Source organism: Macadamia integrifolia, unplaced genomic scaffold (assembly GCF_013358625.1).
Source record: "Macadamia integrifolia cultivar HAES 741 unplaced genomic scaffold, SCU_Mint_v3 scaffold1072, whole genome shotgun sequence".
NCBI classification, from domain to species: Eukaryota; Viridiplantae; Streptophyta; class Magnoliopsida; order Proteales; family Proteaceae; genus Macadamia; species Macadamia integrifolia.
Genome location: NW_024868074.1, coordinates 71877 through 97973, shown reverse-complemented (window position 1 = coordinate 97973; position 26097 = coordinate 71877). Strand labels below are relative to the sequence as shown.

Here is a 26097-nt window from a genome sequence, read left to right as displayed (position 1 = left end):
CTTTTTCCAACCCATTCTTCACACTTTCAAGTCATATAGGATGACTCTAACCTAGATCTAGGTTAGATTCAAGTGATGAGAAACCATCTTACCTTCTTTGCTCAAAATCACTTCAAACCCACAATGCTTCTCCACCTTGTCAATACCTCTTCAAATCCTTCAAGATCAACACATAAATCATCTATTAAACCTTAGATTCATCATTTCAAAGGGGATTTACAAGATCTCAAGAAACCCTACTCGAATCAAGGGTTTAAGCTTGGGTATGGTGAATGTTTAAGGAACCCGACTTTGCTTACCTCCAAATGTAGATCTAGAGTTGAAGATCACTCTCCCGGTGCCGGAATGGGAAGATCAAGCTTCGGCGCCACTGAAATCCTTCTCTTCTTCCTCTTCCTTCTCTTCCCTTCTTCTTCCCTTTCTTTTCTCTCTCCTCTTTACTATCCTCACCAACGTGCGGGTGTCATAAATGAAAAGATAAGAAAATCATAAATGTTATATATATACTTCCTAAATAACTGAATAGTGCACATGGATGGGTCACTCAGGTGGGTGGGTGCACCCACCTGTCCGCCCACCTGAGGGCCAAAGCTTGGGATTTTGACCGAGTTCAGGCCTGGCGTGAACCCCACCCTAGTATACGATGTAGTATACGTATATATACCTTAATATACGACTACAATACCTACTTTATCCATACATGGCCTTATGGTAGGTGCATGTACACGGCTTGGGCACTCCCGTCTCTTCTGGCACTGGCTCGGATTTGTCGGGCCAGTCGGTGTTTAAGGTCACCCTTGCCATCATAGCCCATAAGGAACCCGCTCTAACTCCCTCTGGTTCGGTTCCTGCATGGTTAAATCGGTCAACCACGTAATCAGACCGGGTTTAAGAAGTAGGGTATTACATTATCCCCCCTTCTGAAAAATTTCGTCCTCGAAATTGCATACCTGGTTGATAAAAAAGGTGAGGGTACTTGGCTTGCATTTCATCCTCTACCTCCCATGATGCTTCTTCAAGTGAATGATCAGCCCATCGCACCTTTACATAGGAAATGGAACGGTTGCGAAGGTTTTCACCTTCTGGTCCAAAATTTCAGCTGGTTGTTCTGTATAGGTCATGTCAGCTTCAAGGTATTCTTACTCCACGGGTAATACATGAGAGGGGTCATGAACATATCGCTTCAGCATGGATACATGGAATACATTATGAACATCCCCAAGTGAAGATGGCAAAGCAAGCATGTAGGCTACTGAGCCAACCCGGGCTAAGATCTCAAATGGTCCAATGTATCTTGGGCTCAACTTCCTCTTTCTGTGAAACCTTTGCAACCCTTTAGTATGAGAGATCTTGAGAAATACCTTTTCTCCTGGCTGAAATTCAATGTCTTTTCTGCGAGTGTTCGCATAGCTCTTTTGACGGGACTGAGCTGCTTTAATCTGTTCTCTAATAACGTCGACTTTGTCACAAGTCATCTGTATCATCTCAGGTCCTAACATTCGACGTTCACCTACCTCATCCCAATACAAAGGAGTTCTGCACTTTCTGCCATATAACGCCTCATACAGAGCCATCCCAATTGTAGCTTGGTAATTGTTGTTATATGCAAACTCCATAAGAGGTATATATTCTTCCCAACTGCCACTCATCTCCATTGTACATGCCCTGAGCATGTCCTCTAATATCTGTATGGTTCGCTCCGACTGACCATCCGTCTATGGGTGAAAAGCAGTACTCAAATTCAATTATGATCCCAAGGCACGCTGTAAGATTTTTCAAAATCTGAAAGTGAACCTTGGGTCCCTATCTGAAACAATGCTCACTGGCACTCCATGTAAGTGCACTATGTTGTCCATGTAAAGTTGTGCTAGTTTGGCCATGGAGAACTTGGTCTTGATGGGAATGAAATGAGCAGTCTTGGTAAGCCGATCCACGATCACCCATATCACGTCCATTCCCTTAGGTGTACTTGGTAGTCCAGTGACGAAGTCCATTGAAATCCTTTCCCACTTCCATTCTGGTACTGGGAGTGGCTGAAGAGTACCATAAGGTCAATGCCTCTTAGCTTTTACTTTCTGGCAGGTAAGACAAGTCGCCACATACAGAGCTATGGTGACTTTCATGTTTGGCCACCAGTAACTTTGTTTGAGGTCTTTGTACATCTTGGTACTTCCTGGGTGAAGTGAGTACTCGGAGCTATGTGCTTCTCGCACTATCTTGTCTTGTATATCCAAATCATCGGGTACACACAATCTGTCTCGAAACATCAATGCCCCATCACTGGCTAAAGCAAAATCTTGGTCGTTCATTGTTTGATCTTGAACCTTAACTCTGATCCGCTGCAATTCAAGATCCAAAGGTTGCTTCATTATCACCTCTTGCCTAATTTCAGAATGCACCTGTAGAGCCGTCAAGGATACAGTCAACCATTTAAGGTTTTCTGGTTGAGGTTCAAGCTCCACGGTTGCCCCTTCATATAAGAGGGTTTCATCCATTAGCATCGCCTCTTGCACGAGTGGTGGGCTGACTGCTAAGTATGAGAGCGACACTGTCTGTGTCTTCCGACTCAATGCATCTGCCACTACATTAGCCTTGCTGGGATGATACTGAATGTCGCAGTCATAATCCTTCATGAGTTCAAGCCATCTCCTCTGTCTCATGTTCAGATCCTTCTGGGTGAAGAAGTACTTCAGGCTTTTGTGATCACTGTATATCTCACACTTCTCCCCATACAAATAATGTCGCCAGATCTTAAGGGCAAAAATGATTGCAGCTAGTTCCAAGTTATGAGTGGGGTAATTCTTCTCATACTCTTTTAGTTGTCGGGATGCATACGCTATTACCTTACCGCGTTGCATGAGAACACAACCCAAACCAACTTTGGAAGCATCGGTATAGACTGTCTTCCACCTGTGCCTTCAGGAATAGTCAGCATAGGGGCCGTCACCAACCTTTCTTTCAATTCCTGGAAGCTCTTTTCATATTCCTCTGCCCAGTCGAATTTTACACCCTTTTTAGTCAACTTAGTCATTGGTGCTGAGATCCGAGCAAAATTCTCAATGAAGCACTGGTAATATCCAGCCAAACCCAAGAACCTTCTAATTTCGGTGACATTCTTGGGGCTTTCCCATTCCATTACTGCTTTCACCTTATCAGGATTTACTTCGATTCCGGCTTTAGACACTACGTGCCCCAGGAATCCAACTTGTTCAAGCCAGAATTCACACTTGCTATACTTGGCAAACAACTGTTGATCTCTCAACCTCTGTAACACCATTCTCAAGTGTTGAGTGTGCTCCTCGTCGGTCTTGGAGTAGATCAAGATGTCGTCAATAAAAACAATTACCCATATATCAAGCACATCCTGAAATACTCGATTCATTAGATCCATGAAGGCTGCCGGTGCATTGGTTAACCCGAAAGATAACACTAGGAACTCATAGTGACCGTATCGAGTCCTAAATGCTGTTTTAGGTATATCACTGCTCTTTATCTTGAGTTGATAATAGCCGGACCAAAGGTCTATCTTTGAAAATACTCTGGCTCCCTGCAACTGGTTAAATAGATCATCAATACGTGGCAATGGATACCGGTTCTTGATGGTTAGCTTATTTAATTCCCGATAATCGATGCATATACGCAAGCTGCCATCTTTCTTCTTGACAAACAACACTGGGGCACCCCAAGGTGAAACACTTAGGTGAATAAACCCCTTTTCCAATAGTTCCTGCAACTGCATCTATAACTCCTTCAATTCATCTGGCGCCATCCTGTATGGAGCCTTAGATACTGGAGCTGCTCCAGGAGTCAAATCTATGGCAAACTCCAACTCTCTATCAGGTGGTAAATGCATCAGATCATCTGGGAAAACGTTGGGAAACTCTTTAACCACCTTTACCTCATCTAGAGGTGTAATCCTTGCATCAACATCAAGTACCGATGCTAAGTAACCCTGACATCCACTTTCTAGCAACCTTACCGCTTGAAGAGTAGAGACAAGGACCTTCCTCACCCGTTTCATTTTATCTGCTCAGTATACCAATTCTTTCCCTTCATCATCTGTCACCCTAATCAGCTTTTCAGCACACATCACATTAGCTCGATGAGCCGACAACCAATCCATACCCAGTATAACATCAAAATTTTGCATATTGAACTTGATGAGTTGTGCCTCAAACTTCTTTCCACTAATTTCCACCGGGCACGGCCCATATACCTCCTTCAACCGAGTAACTTTACCCATAGGCATACTAACAATCATTCTGTGATCTAGGATCCTGGGTGGCATCCCAAGTTTCTCTACAAATCTCTTAGATGCGAATGAATGAGTAGCTCCTGAATCGAATAAAACATAGGCTGGTATGCCTGATATGGGTAGGATACCTAGTGTAACAATGCATATAATTTCAGCAGGTCATCAATATTTAACATAATGAATTTCTTAATTTAAAATGTACCTGCTAGTACTTCTATACTGGCCTCAGCTTCCTCGGCTGATAGAGCATACATCCTTCCCTGCGGTTGATTTCCCCGAGCTAAGGGAGGTCGATACGTAGAGGGCTGACTAGAGGGCAAGGCCGGTCTAGCCCGACAGTCTTTTGCATGCCCATATGAATGGCAGTTGAAGCAACGAATCTGAGACGTCAGAACTGGGGCAGGGCCCCTCTGCACTTGACCCGTTGCAGACGGAGGTCGAGGTGGCCTTGGAGCTGTAGGTGCCACACTAGTGTTTGGGCAGAAAGAGGTGGAACCCGAACCACCAACTGGTCTAGGAGGGTAGCCAGATGGCCTATAGGCTGCCTATACATAGGCCCAGAACTGTACAATCCGCGGTATGCTTTGGAGGAATTTCCCATATCCGAAAATGGGTTTGTTCTCTTCCACAGTCCAGGGGTGAGGGACTATTCTCCCTTTTGCTTATCCTCCATGGTCTTGGCCTTCTGCACAATCTGGCCATATTCGGTCAAATCCAAGGCCTCAAGTACAGACCCAATAGATGCTTTTAGGCCTTTTAGGAACCTCGCTGCCTTCTCTTCAGCTGTCCTCATATGCCTTGGGGCAAAATGGAACAAACTCTCGAATTGTTGTTGGTACTCAAGGAAAGTCTTACCTCCTTGAGTTAAGGCCATGAGCTCAGTCTCCTTGCGGTCTCTGAAGCTGCGAGGATAATGGTTGTCCAAGAACAACTCCTTGAACTGCTCCCAAGTGGACTCTGGATGGGCAACCAACAATATGGGCTTGGAGGCTTGCCACCAAGAATTTGCCTCCTTCTTGAGTTGCAACCCAGCTCAAATGAGTTTCTGTGCATCTGTGCACTCAAGAACCTCAAATATTTTCTCTAATTCTTGGATCCATTGGTCCGGTTCCAGAGGATCACTCCCCACCTTAGAGAATACAGGTGGTAAGTTCCTCTTGAATGATTCCACTGCCCTTGACGTATTATTCGTCGCTGGGAAGTTAGGAGCATAAGCAGGATAGTAGGAGTATGGAGGAGGCATCCCATACTGAGGAATATTGAATGGTGGAATTGGAGGTGTACCTCCCCCTTGTGGTCCCGTTCCCGATCCTACAGGCGGGTCCTGTGGAGTGAGTACCCGGGGAGGTTGACCCGATTGAGAAAAGTCCAACTGTTGCTGAATAGAAGTCATAAATGCTTGCTGTTGCTGAAGCATTTGTTGCTGAAAAGCCTGTTGTGACTGCTGAATTATGGTAGCAACATCTCCCGGTGTGATAACCGGTGGAGGGTCCGGGAGTGTAGTCATAGGTGGGTCCCCATGTGCCCCACCCTGACCAAGGGTCTCTGGAGGTAGTGGAGGTGAGGTTTGCCCCATAGAGCGGGACCTCCTGGGATTCAGTGGTCCACTGACCGGACGAGGACCCCGCGTGGTACCTCGGGCATTACTACCGGATCTAGTACGTACCATCGTATTTCTGTACCTGGAACATATCACACACCATATTGGTTAAATACCGCAGAATTGATTTTGGCACACAAATATATTCCATCACATAAGGTATTGTAGTGTATGATAGTCTGAAATTAACCGCAACTTAATTTCTGAGATACAAGGCTAATGCCCCAACAGGTACGTCAATGGTCCCACTTGACCATAACACAATATCAATAATAAGAATCAAAATAATCATGCTAGGAGGAGGGAAAAATTTATCAAAATTTTCCAAATTTTTCACAACCGGTGGGCTGCATCGGTGGGTAGGGGCCCATCAGTCCCAGTACCTCGAACCGACTGGTGGCACCGGCGGGTAGGGGCCTATCGATCGGGCCCGCCGGTCCTGCCCGAGTAAAAACACGAACAGGGTCCTACAGACCCTGTTCTGTCTTGTCTCTTCCCCAACTCCCTACTCTCTCTCCCTCTCTTCCTTGGGCGATCTTGAAGGTCTCCTCGGCGCTTCTACTCGCGACTCCACTCATCAACTCGGTGCTTTTGAGAAGATTCAACTCTCCCTCTTTCAAGTAAGTTTTCCTTCTCCTCTTTCCCAGAATTTTCACTTGGGGGGGTAAATCCATGTGTAGGCTTTAATCTAGGCTTTCTTTCCATATTTTTCTCCATAGAATAGTATTGCCATGTGATTGTGATGTTTCTACTGTGGTCGTTTGTAGTTTATTAGGATTTTATCTCTTCATTTGGAGAAAAACCCCAAATCGTGCCCTAGGTTTCCAAAATTGGGGATTTCTTCAATTCTCGCTCCTTTTCTCCAATTGATGATTCCTTTGTGATGCATGTCACTTGATTTGTGCTTAACATGCTATAGATTTCATGAATTGTCCATTATGCTTGGAATCTCCATGTATTCCCATGAAAAACCCCTCTTTTGTATTGGTTTCCTTGATCTTCATCACGTACTTGTATTCGTGGACCTCCATAGTCTATTTGGGTATGCTTTTGTACTTCCATGATCCCGCTACCAATGCGTTTCGTCTTAGACCTATGGTTTCAAGTTGTACTCCATTGTGTTTGAATTTGTGCATTGGAATCGAATCCCCTCATGTTAAATATGTTCCTTGCTGTTATTTTACTGTTTTAGCATGTTTCCCCTTTGTCACTTACCGTGCATCATGTCCATAGGTTCCCTATCATTTCTAGCTTGTCGCCTTTTCCATTTTGCGAGAATTTGGGTTTTGGGGCTCCCCTTTTACTGTTGTCATTTCCTTTTCCTTACTCACTCTGCTTTCTTTTCTTCTTGCCAGGATGTCATCTCGCACTGGCAAGTGACCCTCTTCCTCTGGCGTTCGACGTAAGACTACCGCTTCTAAGCGGAAGAGTGGGGAAACCAGCTCTTCAGCTCCCCGCACAGGGAGACCCGGACCTGCCCGGTCTGACCTTACAGACTATGATGAGGAGCTCTTCCTTAGTGCAGAGGCAGCAGCCAACTGGCCGATTTTCCTGAAGAGGTCGGTGATGATGGAGAAGACCGTGGTAGTCGATGACTTCCACAAGGCTCGGCTTCAGGAGAGGTTCTCAGGACTGGGCTGGGAGTCTATCCTCCACGTAGATCGTCCATGCTACGAGCAGCTAGTCTGCCGGTTCTACTGCAACTTGGAGGTGTCTTATCCATATGGGGAGTTCACTATAGTCAGCTTGGTGAAGGGGGTGGACATCCAGCTGACTGTGGGTACCTTGGCCAGCATCTTGGGCATATCGGCAGCTGGGCACCGATACTATAGTCCTCCCAGGATTAAGCCTCTGGGATCATTCATGAGCTTGGAGATGCCGGACTTCATCTACGAGACTATCTGCGGCAGCAGTACCCGTCCGGAGTCTGAGACGTCCTTCTACCCCGAGGTTCGTTTATTTGCCCGTTTGGTCCAGTTCAACCTGCTCCTCAGAGGAGGTCATTGGAACTAGGTGGGTTTCATGGCGGCCTTCATCGCGTACTGCATCTACACGCCTGCAGAGGGAGTTATCGAGCACTTATGCCTCCCGTACATCATTCTCAGGATGATGGAGCACCACACTTCCCACCCTGAGGATGGAGGATTCCCCTATGGTAGGATCCTCACTAGGATCTTCGAGTTCTTTGGGGTGGACCTGAGCGGCGAGGAGGGGAAGACTCCGGCTGATAGGTTCGACAGGAGTAACCTCCTGAGGATGGGTCTCCATACCCTCATGGATACACCTCCGAGAGCAGGAGCTCAGAGAGGTAGGGGTAGGAGGGCTGCCCCTATGGAGGATGTCCACATGGAGGAGGAGTCCAGCGAGGAGGATGAGGACTACGTTCCTCAGGACGAGGAGGATGATCTGGTGGGTGGTGGCATCCCTGAGGAGGCGCCTCAGGAGTCGATAGGCCTCGGTCCTAGTTCCTCCAGAGATGCAGCCTCACCGTATAGAGCCCCACCACCTGGGAGTAGTGCATACGACTTCGAGGGCATGATGTCCACCATGCGGGCCTTGCAGGATGGCCAAGTTCAGTTACTGAGACGGTTGGACGAGAGTGCCTCAAGGGAGGAACGCATCCTGGAGAGGCAGGCCACTTTTGAGCACTCCTTTCTCCAACTGGGCCAGGACTTGAGCACCACGGCTAACGCCATGTCCGTAGATTTTGGCCGACTACGGAGGGCGGTACGGCTGATGAACATGAGGTTTGACTATTACGACCACCGCCTCGATGTCAACTCTAGGCCTTCGGCGAACGTGGTGATCATTGATGATGACGACGATGACCAGTGAGGGCTTAGCTCGCCCACACCAGCTGTTTATCTATTTTCCTTTTTTGTAGACCTTGTTGTATATTTCATTTCTTCTCATTCCTTGTATTTGTACTGTAACTGGACTCATTTATGGAATAATATCTTTTGATAGTGATTTTTTTTTTTGTGGTGCATTTATTTGTTGAGTTCTTGTGTAGTTTGGTTGTGATGGTTCTTGTTACTTTTTATCTTTGTGATAGTGTAGACCTTGCATTTATTTGTTTATTAGGTGTTATGTGTAAAATTTTTGGAAATCCCATTTTATGTCGTTATGCTACCGAAATTTCGTCAAACTAGTATGCGATAGGTTATATCACCAACTTAATTACCTTTTATCTACACTCACGTATGCCATGAATGCAATCCCTAAATGCAACTCTTTTTATACTTTCTTTCTTTGGCTTTTAACTCCTTAAAACTTTTACATTAATCCAACCCCATTTTCCTATTATAGAGTCTACAGGATTCTAATGGTATGCTGTGAGTGGAGCAGAGCATCACGCTCTGATACCACCGTTGACACACCCCGTTCACACTGAACCGGGCCAGTGACCGGGTTAACACCGGTTAACCCAAACCTGCCAGGATCATCTGATACTGTATTCCACCACAGCATACACACAACTAATATAAGCTCATCAGATCAGTGGAAGACTAAGTTTTACCTGTGAATAATCCCATAATACTTGATACCCGAATTGTGATACAATAGTTATATATATGTGGGCCCGAAGACATGATATTTACACAATAAAAATACAATTCACATATCAAGTATATAAAGGAATCCATCAAAATAATCAGAGTACACAGCTCGACTCGGTATCAAAGGCTGGAGCTCAGCTCAGCATCAAGGGTTGAGCCCAGCTCGGCATCATATGGTAGAGCTCAGCTCGGCCTCAGAAGTGGAGCTCAGCTCGGCATCAGAACTGCGGTCCCGCAGCACAACTCTCGCACGAGCAGTCAGTGCCGTGCTCTAACTCCTCAGGGGCCCACCAATCCTCTTCAGGGAACTCGACTGTGGGACCCACCCCGTGCTCCTCAGATGTATGACCTGCAAAATCATCTAAAAAGGGGGTACCAGTGGGATGAGCTCACTAGCTCAGTAAGTGGTAAGATGGACCACACAGCAGTCCACACATCAAAACACAATCATATGCACTACATGCTATGCATTACATTTTAAATCACATCCACCTAAGCAACATTACTAAGTCTTCGGTTTAGTGCTACTACAGCCACAGTGCGCGTATACTCTGGGTACGAGCCGCGAACTCCATCCCACGATACGCCCATAGGGCCGTCGGAGAAGGCCCACCGTGAGTACTCGGAAAAGTAAAAACATGCCGACCACCGGCTCTCAACAGAAATGTAAATGACTGAAATTAAAGGTGCTGACTCCAGCAATTTAAAAGCAGTACGATTGGCCCTCTTGAATATACCACCGGGGTTGTCGACTGTCCTAACGACCCGCCGGGCGTTATGTCTAACCGCCACAGTGACCCGACAATCGCTACCACTGCTTCCCCCCAAATGACAACCCAACACCTTAACCCCTGTTGGGAAGGGTCGTAACACGGGACGGTGAAAATCCTAAACCGCATGCTCCTATATGACAATAGTACGATTGCATAGTGCATCTGCGTCCCATACCACGGGCCACCAATGCACTCGTCTCCAAGCCGACTACGGCATCTAGTCTATCAATGCATTATGCACCATGATGTCAACATTCATCACATAAGCATTTCATCATTTGGCATTTGGAAAGTAAACATATCACACATGCATAACAATGGTAGGATGACTAATCTACATAGCATATTCATGATGGCATGACTAGACTAGATACATTTAAATGAATGCCAAAAAATGCCTTGAAACAAGGCCAAACGTCCTCTCCCCACTTACCTGTAGCGTACAAGGATTCCCGTTCGGTACGGGTGAGGTCCGGTGCGAAACGGGTAGGATTTGGTGAACCTAACATAATTGAGCGGGGTTAGTACTTCACCATTTTAGGATCAAAATTAACGAGATCCGATGACAAAATCTTGTTTAGAACATTAAAAGAAGGTCACACGTCCGATTTGGATCCAATCGGACGTAAGAATCACCTTCGGGGCCACATAGGTGGGTCAGACAGGTGGGCTGTCTGGCCCACTGGTCCTACCCACCGGTTTGGACCGGCGGGTAGGGGGCCGCCGGTTGGCCCGCCGGTTCCACCAGCCAGTTGTGCCCGAAGGCCCTGCCCTCTCAGGTGGGTGCCCACAGGCGGGCTGGATGGCCCACTGGTTCCACCCACCGGTCTTAGCGGGAAAACTGCTGTTTCTTCCCAACTTCCTCCATTCTTTGGGGATTCAAATGGGGGCTTTTTCCAACCCATTCTTCACACTTTCAAGTCATATAGGATGACTCTAACCTAGATCTAGGTTAGATTCAAGTGATGAGAAACCATCTTACCTTCTTTGCTCAAGAATAACTTCAAACCCACAATGCTTCCTCCACCTTGTCAATACCTCTTCAAATCCTTCAAGATCAACACATAAATCATCTATTAAACCTTAGATTCATCATTTCAAAGGGGATTTACAAGATCTCAAGAAACCCTACTCGAATCAAGGGTTTAAGCTTGGGTATGGTGAATGTTTAAGGAACCCGACTTTGCTTACCTCCAAATGTAGATCTAGAGTTGAAGATCACTCTCCCGGCGCTGGAATGGGAAGACCAAGCTTCAGCACCGCTGAAATCCTTCTCTTCTTCCTCTTCCTTCTCTTCCCTTCTTCTTCCCTTTCTTTTCTCTCTCCTCTTTACTATCCTCACCAACGTACGGGTGTCATAAATGAAAAGAAAAGAAAATCATAAATGCTATATATATACTTCCTAAATAACTGAATAGTGCACATGGATGGGTCACTCAGGTGGGTGGGTGCACCCACCTGTCCGCCCACCTGAGGGCCAAAGCTTGGGATTTTGACCGAGTTCAGGCCTGGCGTGAATCCCACCCTAGCATATGATGTAGTATACGTATATATACCTTAATATACGGCTATAATACCTGCTTTATCCATACATGGCCTTATGGTAGGTGCATGTACACGGCTTGGGCACTCCCGTCTCTTCTGGCACTGGCTCAGACTTGTGGGGCCAGCCGGTGTTTAAGGTCACCCTTGCCATCATAACCCATAAGGAACCCGCTCTAACTCCCTCTGGTTCGGTTCCTGCATGGTTAAACTGGGTCAACCGCGTAATCAGACCGGGTTTAAGAAGTAGGGTATTACAATACATGTTTAACATTGTGATAATACACCTTTGGTTTAGGAACCTAATTGTGGTTTTATCAGGATGTGATGCCATTTTTGTGAGTGGTTTTTCTAAGAAAAACTTGGTTATATGTGTATTTAATGAGTAAAAGTAGTAGTTTATTTATTTTACACAAGTCCTTCAAAATTGAGGACAAAAAATGGTAGTTTTGACCTAATGCCTCCCCCTTTAATGGTATGCCTAGGTTGCCTAGGCGCTTGGCCACTGCCTTGGGTAACCTTGTCTCTGTGATAACTTATGCTTTTGCGAATCTTGAAATAGAGGTTGTTGTACAGTTTTTCCACACCAATGTGAGAATTTATTGTTCCTCTAAGGGGTTATTTTTTCTGTGGTGTATGTGGTTTTATCTTTTTCTCTTTAGGGGAGATTTATAATATGCTTTCTTCTACAAATCCTTTCTCCTGTCAAATATAATTTATATGTTGATTACAGTGGGCAGAGGGTGATAGAGAATTTTTCTAAAAAGCCTTACTTTTCCTACTTGTATTTCATCTTTTTCTTTTAGTCCTTGAAGAGTTGAACAACAGAGTAAATTTCTTTCCATATATTACTGGTAGGATCCTTTAATTTATTTTTTATTTTTGGCAAAGAATCAAAGTTAATTTATGTTTTGAAAAACAACCATTTATTAACCCCAAGAGACCTTCGCCTCAGGAAGCGTGTGGTTCTGAGTTCGACTCCTTTTACCTCCTTGGGGCCACTCACACGGGGTGTTTAGTGCTCTTCACTGCTTTCCGTGAAAGTTGAATCATTCAACTTTGGTATCACCTGGTCTATAAGGTTGTGGGGTCAGTATGGGCCCAAGGGACTAGTCAGGCCAAAGGCCTGGATACCCGTATTTAGCAAAAAAAAGAAGAAAAACAAGGACAACCATTTGATTGTGCTTTATATTTTGTGACCTAGCATTTTGATATGTTATTTCAATTTTTTTTGTAGTAAAATCTAAAAAATGAACTGCAACCATAGTTGTGTGACACCTTGACAACTTGATGTAGATCGTAGGAGCGAGGCCCCAAAACCAGTTCAGACCGGTTGTGGGATTCAACTGCTGTCGGAGGGAGTCTGGTTTGGTGTAGCTTGGTTCTTGATTGGTTCAACCCAAGGAGAGCTTGTGTGGAGAAGAACTGAAGAAGATTCTTTCCTGATTTGTGGGCCCATTTCGACCAAGACATGGAGGAATTTAGGGGTGGATTGATGACTTGCGTGAGGAGAAATCAGTGGAGTTTCCATTTTTTTTTTTTGGACTCAAGTTACTGTTTGGGTGGAGGTGACTTGGGGATTATTTCCTGATCTTATGGGCCCCATTGCCAGCTGGATGAGATTGGTTTAAAGACAGATTGGCAATTGCTGGATTCTTGCTTCCCAAGGAATCGACTTGGGTTATCTTCTTTGCCTTTTTTTTTTTTTTTTTTCAATTTATTTCTTTCCTATTTTCGTGTAATAGGTGATAAGTTAGTTTCCAATTAGAAATAGGATTTTTATTTTGTTTTGGATTTGTAATAGGAAGGTTCTAGTTCAATCAATTAGGTTGTAATTGATGATTGGTTCTATAAATAAAGCGCAAGGCTGATCTACAGCCAACAATTTGATGAAGAAAGAAAGAAAGTTGTTTTATTCCAAAAATTGTGAGATGCAGCGAGGTGAGAGACCTCGTGGGTGAGATGCCTAGGGAAGAGTGAGAGACTCGACCCAAACCTATCCCTCGTCTCTATCCCTATTGTAACAATATCAAAGACTTACAGCCAGCAATCACCAAGAGAGATAGGAGGAAGGAGAAGAAGAAGGAGAAGAACCATGACTGCTAGTTCACAGAATCGTGAACTGCAGTCTACCACACCTTGCTTATTTATAATATACCAAGTGCAATGCAAAAGAGGAAAATAGTAATTAGGAAACTATCCTAATAAGGGAACTAGAGTAAATAGGAAACACAATAAAATCAAATCACTCAGGCAAGGGTGCAATATCGTGGGGCTCAAGGGTGGCACCTAAGAGATGCCACCGACCTTCTCATGTGCCCTTTGTGCCCCCACAGTACAAAGGGTCCATTCTTTAACACCTTTCTTCTTCTTCTTCTCTATTTTCTGTTTATTTCCTTATCTCTATTTTATTTCTCTGCTATCCTGTGTGATTCCAGCCCTATTCGAGTTCAGTTTGAAGCTTGATTACAAGGCCCAACACCTGCTGCCACTGCGAGATCTGAGAAGACAAGTCCAAGACCTGCTGCATCTCTTTTGTTCAGTCTATCAACTGGCAGCACCTATGATCCTTTTCTGGATTTAATTCCTAGTTATCTACCTGGGAATTGGTTCTACATTACAACTATGACTGCAACAAAGCGGAAAAAAGTTTATAATTTCTAAGCACTAAAAGCTGTGGATATCTGAGATTTATTTGGCCATTAAAAAATGTTAAAAATAAAAAATAAAAGAGAACCCCCATAAATCATTTTATCTGTTTCATTTATACTAGAAAAAAATGAGGTGAAGATCCTGAACTTAATTCAGTGAAATAAAGACTTATCATCATTACCTGGGTCGGCTACAGATGACACGGAAACTTCTCTAAATTGTTGTGAGTTAAGAATATTTCATTAAATATTGGGTCCCTCCTCAAGTGTATATGTCATACATTGCCATTAGTAATTCACAAATTTTAGTCTATCAGTCCAAAGTGTGGATCATGCTTTCTATTTATGAGCACATTAGATCCTTTTACCACTTAACTTCATTTTATTTTTGATATTTCACTAATATTCAGTTTTCAATGATAATTTTTCTGATTCCTTACCATATGCAGAAGCATATTCACGGGAGCAGACATTAATGGTTCAGAAGATTGCTTCTGAGCACAATGGTTCTGATTTTTTCTTTGCGGAGGATCCTGAAGCTAAAAAGGAACTTTGGAAGGTGAAATGGTTTATCAGTTTTTTTAAATCCAACTCATTGTATACAGATTACTTCGATAGTTATCCTAGTTTATTATTTTCACTATGTCAGTCCTTGCTGCTTTGGTCAATAATTAATCCAGTTATTTTTGTAACTATTTACTACTTATGATAACCTCCTGAACAGAATTGAAATATTGATTGTCATTGTTGTTAAATTGACTCCTCTGAAGTATTTCTATCACAAGTTCTTGATGGTCCATGTAATGGGTTTGCCTTTCGGGGTTGCATTGAATTTTATGAGCTGAATGTGATGGATGTGATTGCCTTAGTTTGGTTTCCTTAATTTTCTATTAACTCTTAAAATCTAATATGCTCTGATTTAGGACAGTTTTTTAGTGTGAACTTTTATTTACCGTATTTATTAATGCAATTGTGGATGGGCCTCCTAGTGTGGCATTGACATGGCACTAAGGGGAGTAATTGCATGGTAATTTAAAATTCTATGTGAGTTGTGGTTATCTGACAGTCCTGGGAAGAAGTAAAATAGTGAAGCATTTGAGTAAGCCAAGGTTAAGGTTCTACTGGGAAACTATGGAGGAAGGAAGCATGATTGAAACCAAAGTGGAGGGTTAAAGGCCTGGTTGATTAGGTAGAATTATGTTTATGCTCGCAGTTGTACTTACAGGGTTTTGAATGGGTGGGTTAGATTATGGTACTAGGTGAAATTTGGCAAGAAGGAAATTGTTGACCATTTGGATGTACTAAACACAAGGAGCAGCTAGGTTAAACTAGGATTCTGATGTGGTTTTATAGGTTAGGTGTGTTTCCTTTGGCCTATGGCTGAGAAACAGAGGCCTGCCTGAGGTTTCAGTTTTTCAAATTGTATTGTAGAAATCCTCATACACAATGGAAGGACAGAACTGAAAATAACATAGCAGCTGTCAGTTCACAGAAGAAATGGAGATGATATTATGATGTTCTACTACCTGGAATGAGATTTATTTCCCCTTAAATCGTCAATGCTCTCATCGAAAAATTACAATCCACACAGAAGTTCAGCAGCAAATGGGTTCTCATTGAAAAAATGTCTAAATAGGGAACAGGGTTGCAGTGCCTTGCCCATGTAGTTGGACAGCTCCCTTTCACTATTAGCAGTACTTGTGTCCACTTTTGAGTCAATCTAGAAGGCAGCAATGAATCTAAACTTTTTTAACCTTGATAATAAAATGAAAGAACTATACCTAGATTCAAATAAAAAAAATGGCCCTATTACCTAAGCTTCAGAGGAATCGAATTGTTATCAAACTAATGGATGGAATTCCAAAACAGGGATAGCAACGACAGGTTTCAGGTGGATTTCATGAATAACATAGCTGAACCTTCTGAAACCTTTTTAAGATATATATTGTTAGATCAAACACCAAGAAACACGAATAAAGAGAGACAATAGATCCGTACGACACAGAGATTTAACGAGGTTCACACACCAGGGTGGTGTGCTACGTCCTCGGGCGAAGAAGAAGATGATTCACTATGCAGAAGAAGGATTACACCCTAGCAGCGGCGAGGAAGAACTCGCCCTGAAACCCTAGCTTCGTGAAAACCCTAGAATACAATGACTCTCAACAAGCAACAGTACATTATATATATACTCCAAATAGCGGTTCGACCCATCGGGTCGCGGTCGATCCGGTCGAACCATACCGCGGGGGCTACGCCCCCGCACCCCCATACGAGATCAGTGATGGGCTCCGGGCTTGGGCCGATATCACAGATCTCAGAAATTTCCCCATTCGGGTCACCACCAAAATATGTCGGATCGGATCAATCTTCAAAACGGGTCAAGAATTCGAGACAAACTTAACAAATCTCCACCTTGAGTTGAATTCTCCTCCAACAGATAAACAAATAGCCAATAACTTCATCTTCTCCAATAGCCCTCCAAAAGGCTGAACTCAAACATGACAAACACCAAGTAAGTTCAAGTAATGCTCGAACTTATCAACACATAAAGGCTTAGTCAACATATTAGCTGGATTGTCTTCAGTACCAATCTTCAACACTTGAATATTACCTTGAGAAATTATCTCTTTTATGAAATGATACCGAACATCAATGTGCTTTGTCCTCTCATGATACATTGGATCTTTAGTCAAGTGAATAGCACTCTGGCTATCACAATGGACAACAGTCACCCCATGATCCATGCTGAGTTCTCCCAACAAACCTCTAAGCCAAATAGCTTCTTTAATTGCCTCAGTCACTGCCATATACTCTGCTTCAGTAGTAGATAATGCAACTGTAGCCTGTAAAGTAGCTTTCCAACTAACCATACTTCCTCCAAGAGTAAATACATAGCCTGTGAGTGACCTCCTCTTGTCAAGATCACCTGCATAATCTGAATCAACATAACCAGATAAATTATCACCATTCCTCCCAAACTCCAAACAAATACCAGAGGTCCCTTTCAAGTACCTAAGTATCCACTTCACTGCTTCCCAATGAGTTTTACCTGGACATGACAAATATTTGCTCACCACACTGACAACTTGTGAAATGTCAGGACGAGTGCAAACCATAGCATACATAACGGAGCCAACTGCACTAGAGTATGGAACACGTGACATGTACTCCACCTCTTCATCTGTCTTAGGTGATAGAGCAGTTGAAAGTCTAAAATGAGATGCAAGAGGAGTAGTTACAAGTTTGGCATCTTTCATGCCAAAACGATTCAATACCTTCTCAGTGTACTTTTGTTGAGATAGCCACAGCTTCCCTGCTTTTCTATCCCTCTTGATCTTCATACCAAGGATCTTCCTTGCTGCCCCCAAATCTTTCATCTCAAATTCAGAACTTAATTGTTCCTTCAACCTATTGACCTCATTCCTATCTTTTGCTGCAATCAACATATCATCAACATAAAGCAACAAATATATGAAAGACCCATCAGAGAGCTTTCTGAAATAAACACAACAGTCATATTGACACCTGGAGTATCCAAAACTAGCCATAACTGAATCAAACCTTTTATACCACTGTCTAGGAGACTGTTTCAAACCATATAGGGACTTCTTCAACAAACATACATGGTCCTCCTTACCTTCAATAACAAACCCTTCAGGTTGATGCATATAAATCTGTTCTTCTAGTTCACCATGCAAGAATGTTGTTTTCACATCAAGTTGCTCCAACTCCAAATCATGCATAGCAACTAAAGCAAGTAGGACACGAATAGAACTATGCTTAACAACAGGTGAGAAAACATCATTAAAATCAATTCCTTGTACCTGACTGTAGCCCTTTGCAACCAAACGTGCCTTGTACCTAGTATCTTCAACACCTGAGGCAGATTCCTTTCTCTTGAAGACCCATTTGCAACCAACAATTTTCTTCCCTGTTCTCGGCTTCACAAGCTCCCAAGTCTAATTTTTATGAAGAGATTCCATCTCCTCATTCATGGCAATCAACCATTTTGTAGAATCAATTGAAGGAACAGCTTAAGAATATGTTGCAGGCTCACTATTTTCAATTGTATCTGCAACAGACAATGCATAAGCAACAAATTCAGCATGCCCATACTTTTGTGGTTGTCTAATATTCCTCCTTGGTCTATCCTTGGCAATGCTGTACCGCTCATCTTCTTAATTCTCTTGAGCATCATCTCCTTCAGTAAAAGTAGGCAACTGGACTAAAGTAGATTGTGCTTTGTTTGAAGATGAACTACCAATTTCAAACTCCACCTTCTCTCTAGATTTTTCTTGACCTTCATCACAATGAATAGGAACTTCTTTCCTAGGATGCAACATAGCAGATTCATCAAAAGTAACATCTCTGCTAATAAGAAATTTTGGAGACTTTGGATCAGAACACCACAACCTGTATCCTTTCACTCCAGATCCATACCCAAGAAAAATGCATTTCTTAGCCCTAGGTTCCAACTTCCCTTCATTTACATGTGCATAAGCAGGACATCCAAATACTTTTAAATTTGAGTAGTCTGTAGGTTTACCTGACCAAACTTCTTCTGGAGTCTTGCACTCAATAGCTGTGCAAGGAGATCGATTCACCAACAAGGTTGCTGTGTTAACTGCTTCTGCCCAGAACTCCTTGCCCAATCCTGCATTTGATAACATACACCTTGCCTTTTCTAACAAGGTTCTATTCATACGCTCTGCCACTCCATTCTGTTGGGGTGTTTTAACAACTGTATGGTGTCTTGCAATACCTTCATTTTTGCAAATTCATTAAAGTCACCTTCACAAAACTCTAGGCCATTATCGGTTCTCAACCTTTTAATTTGTTTCCCGGTCTGCTTCTCAAGCAAATTCTTCCACTGTTTGAAAGTGACAAATACTTCATTTTTGTGCTTCAAGAAATAGACCCAAACTTTCCTAGAGAAGTCGTCCATGAAAGTAAGCAAGTATCTTGCACCAGCCCCTTTTGAAGCAACCCTAGAGGGCCCCCATAGGTCTGAATGAATGTAGTCCAAAGTTCCCTTGGTCCTGTGAATAGCAGTACTGAAACTAACTCTTTTCTACTTCCCAAACACACAATGCTCACAGAACTCCATTGGTCCTGTACTCTGACCACACAACAAGCCCCTTTTACTTAATGATGCCATCGCTCTTTCACTCATATGGCCTAACCTCATGTGCCATAAATTTGTGACATCTGATTCAGACATAGATGATGAAGCTGCTGCAATAGACCCAGTGACTGTAGTACCCTGCAACACATACAAACTGCCAACCTTGATTCCTTTCATCAATAAGAGAACTCCCTTGCTGACCTTCATGACTCCACCTTCAGCTGTATACTTGCACCCATTTGAATCAAGAGTGCCTAAACTGATGAGATTCTTCTTCAAATCAGGGACATGCCTGACATTGGACAAGGTTCTGACAATGCCATCATACATCTTGATATTGATCGTTCCCATTCCAATAGTCTTACAAGAAGCATTATTTCCCATCAACACAACTCCACCTCGAACTGATTCGTATGTGGAGAACCATTCACGATTGGGACACATATGGTAGGAACAACCAGAGTCAAGAATCCATTCATCCTGTGATCTAACTTTATCATCAGTCACCAAAAGCATATCAGACTCACTCTCATCTTCAGCAATACTGGCTTCTGCAGAATCATCTCTTTTCTGTTGATTTTGAGCAGCACCACCTGTCTTTTGCTTATTTAAAAGCTTATAGCATTCAGATTTAATATGCCCATTTTTCTTACAGTAATTGCAGGTTAAATTCTTGTGCTTAGATTTTGATCTAGCCTTCTTTTTGTCACCATATGAACCCCTTTCATTCGTTCTCCCTCTAGCTACCAAACCAACACCATCAGATTTATTGGTAGTTGTCAACTCATCATCAATCTTCTGCTTGCTTTGCAGATTCGTTTTGACATCCTCAATAGAGATTGTCTCTCTACCATAAATCATGGTATCCCTAAAGTGCTTATAAGATGGAGGCAGAAAACATAACAATAATAGGGCCAAATCTTCATCGTCTATTTTAACATCTATCATTTTCAAATCAGTAACAATAGAATTGAACTCAGATATATGGGATTTAATAGAAGTACCTTCGCCCATATGAAGGGTATACAGTTGTTGCTTCAATCTCAACCTATTGGTGAGGGATTTGATGAGGTAGAGGTTCTCTAACTTCACCCATAACTCTGCAGCCGTTTTCTCTGAGAGAACTTCCTGTAGAACATCATTCGAAAGACATAACTGAATAGCTGAAAGGGCTTTATCATCCAAATCGCTCCAATCATCATCGGACATAGTTGCAGGTTTCTTCGCCTTCCCAAATAGGGTTTTCTTCAAACCCTGCTGCGTGAGAACAACCATCATTCGAACCTGCCATAAACTGAAACTGATGTTGCCGTCAAACCTATCAATATCGTATTTCGTTGAAGCCATAGATCGAAGTAACCAAGAGCTCTGATACCAGTTTGTTAGATCACACACCAAGAAACACGAATAAAGAGAGACAATAGATCCGTACGACACAGAGATTTAACGAGGTTCACACACCAGGGTGGTGTGCTACGTCCTCGGGCGAAGAAGAAGATGATTCACTATGCAGAAGAAGGATTACACCCTAGCAGTGGCGAGGAAGAACTCGCCCTGAAACCCTAGCTTCGTGAAAACCCTAGAATACAATGACTCTCAACAAGCAACAGAACATTATATATATATACTCCAAATAGCGGTTCGACCCATCGGGTCGCGGTCAATCCGGTCGAACCATACCGCGGGGGCTACGCCCCCGCACCCCCATACAAGATCAGTGATGGGCTCCGGGCTTGGGCCGATATCACAAATCTCAGAAAATTTCCCATTTAGGTCACCACCAAAATATGTCGGATCGGGTCAATCTTCAAAACGAGTCAAGAATTCGAGACAAACTTAACATATATATATATATGATTTATGTTTAGCAAAAACGCTGCCTGTACCCTCAGGACCTTTGCTACCCACAACCCACACAGGACCCATTACAAAACAATATAGCATATTACCCCTTACATGATCCAATTAAAAGGAAAAAACACACCAATACGTATGTGACAATTAAGAACACCAATTAAAAATCAGTTAGAATATGTGGATGGGGAAGAACAATGAAATGAGAGTTGGAGAAGAAGAAGAAGAAGTAGAAGAGGAAGAAGGAGAGGAGGCAATGGTATGGTGGAATAGTATGTTGTGAGTAAAACCTCACTAACACCAATATATTACTTTACTAACGTATTTACATGTAATTACACATACCTCTCTAAGGAGGGAAAAAGGGGAAAATAAAACATAACATGACAAGTTACTAAACTACCCTTAGAGCAACATAACTAACATCTCTAGCACAATCCTCACATTTGTCTCTTCCTTTGCCCAAAATGTGTGTTCCTCTCCTTCTAAATGCACCAACAGATTGCTAACGGAATCATCTTCCACAGGATCTCCGTCTTTCCCTCATATGGGCATCCCTCCCACTGCAACATAACCGAAAGAAAGGAATTTTAGGATAACTCCAATTCACCCCTATCCTTGAGAGTGAGGCACTTCCCCCAAGCTTCCAAGAAGCATACACATGAACTGAACAGATGATACCCATCTTCTTGTCTTTCTCCACAACTTGCACACGTTCCATATATTTCCAACCTAGTTTGATCAAATTGTTAATTGTAAGGATCTTTACCAACACTGCTGTCCAGGTGAAGAAGCAAACCCACAGAGGCACCCATTGATTCCAAATCACCTTACAAATAAAGCAGCCGCCCTTGATGCAGCATCTGGAAAAGACTTACAGAAATGTTCCCCTCCTTCCTCTCCTCAGCACCATCCTGCTCTCTAAAAGCTGCATTAAAGCCTTGATCCCTCTACCTCCCCATCATTAAGATTTCTCCTAATCTATCACCATTGCATCCAGATAGCCAATGAAAATGGATCCTTCTGACATGTTGATTGACCATGACTTGTCCTGAGGTGGCTCATCTGAGCCCACCTAAGGGTTTATGACCAAAAATTGGAAATGGCTGTTGTGGAGTCATCCTTGTCTACCTGCTCCTTTTCCTCTGATCGAGAACACTTTGGAAAACAAGATTTAACTCCTGAGGAAACTACTTATTTCTGTTCATTTAATGATTGAGAGAACAATTGTGGTTATTTTCAAACCCTTTGATTTCTTTTGGGATCTCAAATTTTGTGGACTTCACATTTTAACGTCTGCTTGTTGTAAGTATGAGCTCAAATGCATTTTGCCATTTGGTAGAATAAAGCCTTGATCAATGGGTAAAATGGTTGAAAAATAGACTGATGGATGCTCTGATACAGCAGTAGAAATCTGATACATGATGGACAGAGACTCGAGTTTTCCTATCTCTCCAACATATGGAATGTCCAAATCAGCCATCCACTGTAGCTATAATCAAAGGGGCCACCTTGCTTGGTTTGGCTACATGGGAAACTTTCACATCTTTTCCTATATTAGATGATATAACTGGAACCCTAAGTTTAAAATTCCAGAAAATATAAACATAAAATTGGAAACTAAGAAATAACCAAGTTAAGTTAAAAATTCAGCTAAAAAGAAATTGAAATACCTAGATGGTGGTAAAGATGCAGGTTCAAAGCAGGAAATGCCAGTTTTCAACGATTGATATTGTTTCCAAAATCTCAGGCGCACTAAAATAGGGTCCTACAAGCCTGCCATAGTTTGGGAGAGTTTTCTCTTTGTTCTGGCTGTTCCAACAATAGATTAGTAATTCAGTTGTCTTACTTGTATTCTGTTGAATTTTCTTTGTAATTTAATCTGTATAGCTCTTGCTTGAGTTGTGCAATTGATCTTTGTTGCAGTAGTGTCAGGAGTTTATGGTGGCCTTTCCACACTTTGGGTATAGGTGTTTGAATGTTGTTGGCTTGAATTTCTTGTGGTATGAAGATTATGATCAGACTAGTAATAATTGTGTCTTGCCGAAAAATTTAGAGGTTTAGAAAAATTAAGCATTTTATCCACACCCAACCCTTTCTTTCCCCCCACTCTGTATTGAAAGTTGCTTTTCCACCACTAAATGGAGATTACTGCATGTTTTTCTAGTGAAAAGTTTTTTCTGGATAGTGATCAAATTTGGGACACTTTTTCATGTATTTTCCATTTTTTCAGGATGTATGTGTTCCTTTGTCACGGCTTGCAGAATTGATATCAAGATCTAAGCAGGAACTTGATGCATCATCATTGGTGTGGTATGTTGGTCTGTTTCTCTATATACAACAAATCAGAAAGCAATTAATACAGTTTATATCATCATCTTTCTCTCTGAATTTTCTAGTATGAACTTACTTCCGCATCTATTTGGGTGGTATGGCAGGATTCTATTTTAACATTTTCCTTTTCTTTTGACATTCCTGACATCAGTGCTGTCATTGCTCATGCTGGTGATGGGAACTTCCATACACTGATCCTCTTTGACCCCAACCAAGAAGACCAAAGGCGAGAAGCTGAGAGACTAAACCATTTCATGGTCCATACAGCTTTATCAATGGAAGGTACTAATGATATTTGCAAACTATATATAGTCAATATTTCTTTTGATTGAATGCGGGATGATGTTGTTATACCTAACTCAACTCAACTTAGGCTTTACTCAACCAAAGGGGGGCAGAATACTTGGGTTCTGTTTCACCATTCATTTCTTTTTTAATATTATACGAAGGGCGTACCCAGAAGGCCAGAACGTGACACTTCCACCACTGATGGGTTTCGGGAGGGTCATAATGTACTCAGCCTTAACCCCTACTTCTCAGAGAGGCTGTTTCCTGACTCGAACACATGGCCACTTGGTCATCTTTTATATGAATTAATAATAAATCCTTCGAATTTTTCCATTCCTTGGTTTTTACGTAACGATTTTGTGAGCTATGTAATAAAGAATCAATGATGACTCTAACCAATGGAATAAAGTCACCTTTTTTTTCCCTCAATTTTTTTATTCTGAGATAGATACCCTCTGTCAATGTCGGACACCAACTGGCAACTGTTACTTCTGATTTCTATATAATGTTGTAGACCTGTATGACTTTCCAATTTGGTACCATAGCAGACATTGATCTGGATGCAACCCATTGTCCATGCAATTTGTAAAATGGCAGTAGTTTCACTCATGTGGTTCTTGTTTTTAAATGTGTATGCAACATGCTAATTTCTTAAAACCATTCTTAGCATGAGTCAGTTTATGTTACAATGAGCTAGTTGGAGGAATAGGATTTTTCCAGTGATGTCATAGTTGTATTTTTAAAAGAAAAATCATTGGTCTACTGCTACCTTATTACAGAGTGTATGGACATAGTATGGAATCCTTAATTTATGAAGTCTTTAACACTTACAAACAGTAATAAGCTCCTTTTTTGCTTTTATAATTGAAGGTATTTCTTTGCTATCATACATCATTTGGATGCCATTTTGTGTAATAATCCTGTTGCACAACCTGAAGCAGACCATAAACCAAAATAACATAATCTTGATAATTTCTTCCTAAATAGCGTCAAATGTTAATACCAAGAAATTCACATTCCTTACCTTTAGCTTTTACCACATCAAATTGATCGCCAAACTGCAACAGAAATGCATAGATGATCCATGTTCTTTCTCATGTTTATTATATCCTGTAGCTTTGTTTAGGATGTATGCAAAGGATTAACTTTTCAAACTTTAGCGTCAAAGAAAGGGGAGTAAAAGAATATAACAGATCTTTTACCTTTATGTTTTCCATCAGCATCAATAGAATACTATGCCTTGTAATACCCGACATTCTGATGTATTCAAACCTTTTTTTTTTCTTTTGGTTTTGGGGGAGGGGGAGGGGGAGGGGGGGGGGGGGGGGGGGGGGGAGGTACTCTGATACTCTCATTCCTGCACAAGTTTTAATATACATGCTTTTCTGGGAAATTGAATCCTTTTCTAATGGCAGATTATAATTCAATTAAATAGCCGTTGACCAAATGGAAGTTTCTTTATTTTTTCAGTACCTTGAAAAGGAACTTGGAATAGAGGCTTTGAGGACAATGAAAAGAATAAAGGCAGTCTTGGATCCCAACAATATCATGAATGCAGGAAAACTGATTCCTCCTCATGTTTGTTTCTAAGCTATATTCATCTTCAGATTGCAGAACTGCATGTTGTCCTATATTAGGTGAGAAGCCTAAAAATTGTAAGTCATATTTTATATTTTGGATGAGAAAATCATGACAAGCAATGCAAGCTTAGCTGTTTTACTTCGATCATCCCAAATAACGCCTTTTTTGGCTTTATTATTTGGGTTCTTTATTTTCTTTTGCCTTTTCTTTTTCTGTTGGCTTTCATAACGAGTTATTGAAGAAAATCTATTTTAGTACCTATCAGTGGGAAAGCCTTAATTTCTCTTTTAGGTGGGCAAGGTGTGGTTTAGGGTTTGGTCCCAGTGGGATAGAAGATGTCCCTGGATCTGAATATCCAATGGCCTAGTTGTCATGGACATGTCAATTCCTTGGAAGGCTGGGAAAGTGGAATGATCTCACAAACCGGAAACTGACTGTTAAAATGATCCCAACCAGGCAGTCATTTTAATGCTATTGGAAATCATGAGTATAAATGACATGATTCAATGAGTATATTCCGTAATTTTTTTT

At 42.2% G+C, this 26097-nt stretch overlaps 1 protein-coding gene across 1 annotated transcript in view; it reads left to right on the top strand.

The window, feature by feature from the left end:
* The window catches only part of LOC122062551 (D-lactate dehydrogenase [cytochrome], mitochondrial-like), a 38640-nt gene extending 12927 nt beyond the window's left edge, over positions 1-25713 (top strand). Inside the window, exons 6-9 of the mRNA XM_042626179.1 lie at positions 14831-14940; positions 23597-23676; positions 23849-23979; positions 25421-25713. Coding sequence (XP_042482113.1) covers positions 14831-14940; positions 23597-23676; positions 23849-23979; positions 25421-25575 — 476 coding nt within the window. The 3' untranslated portion in view covers positions 25576-25713. The remainder of the gene's footprint in view (positions 1-14830; positions 14941-23596; positions 23677-23848; positions 23980-25420) is intronic.
* The last annotated feature ends 384 nt before the right edge of the window (positions 25714-26097 follow it).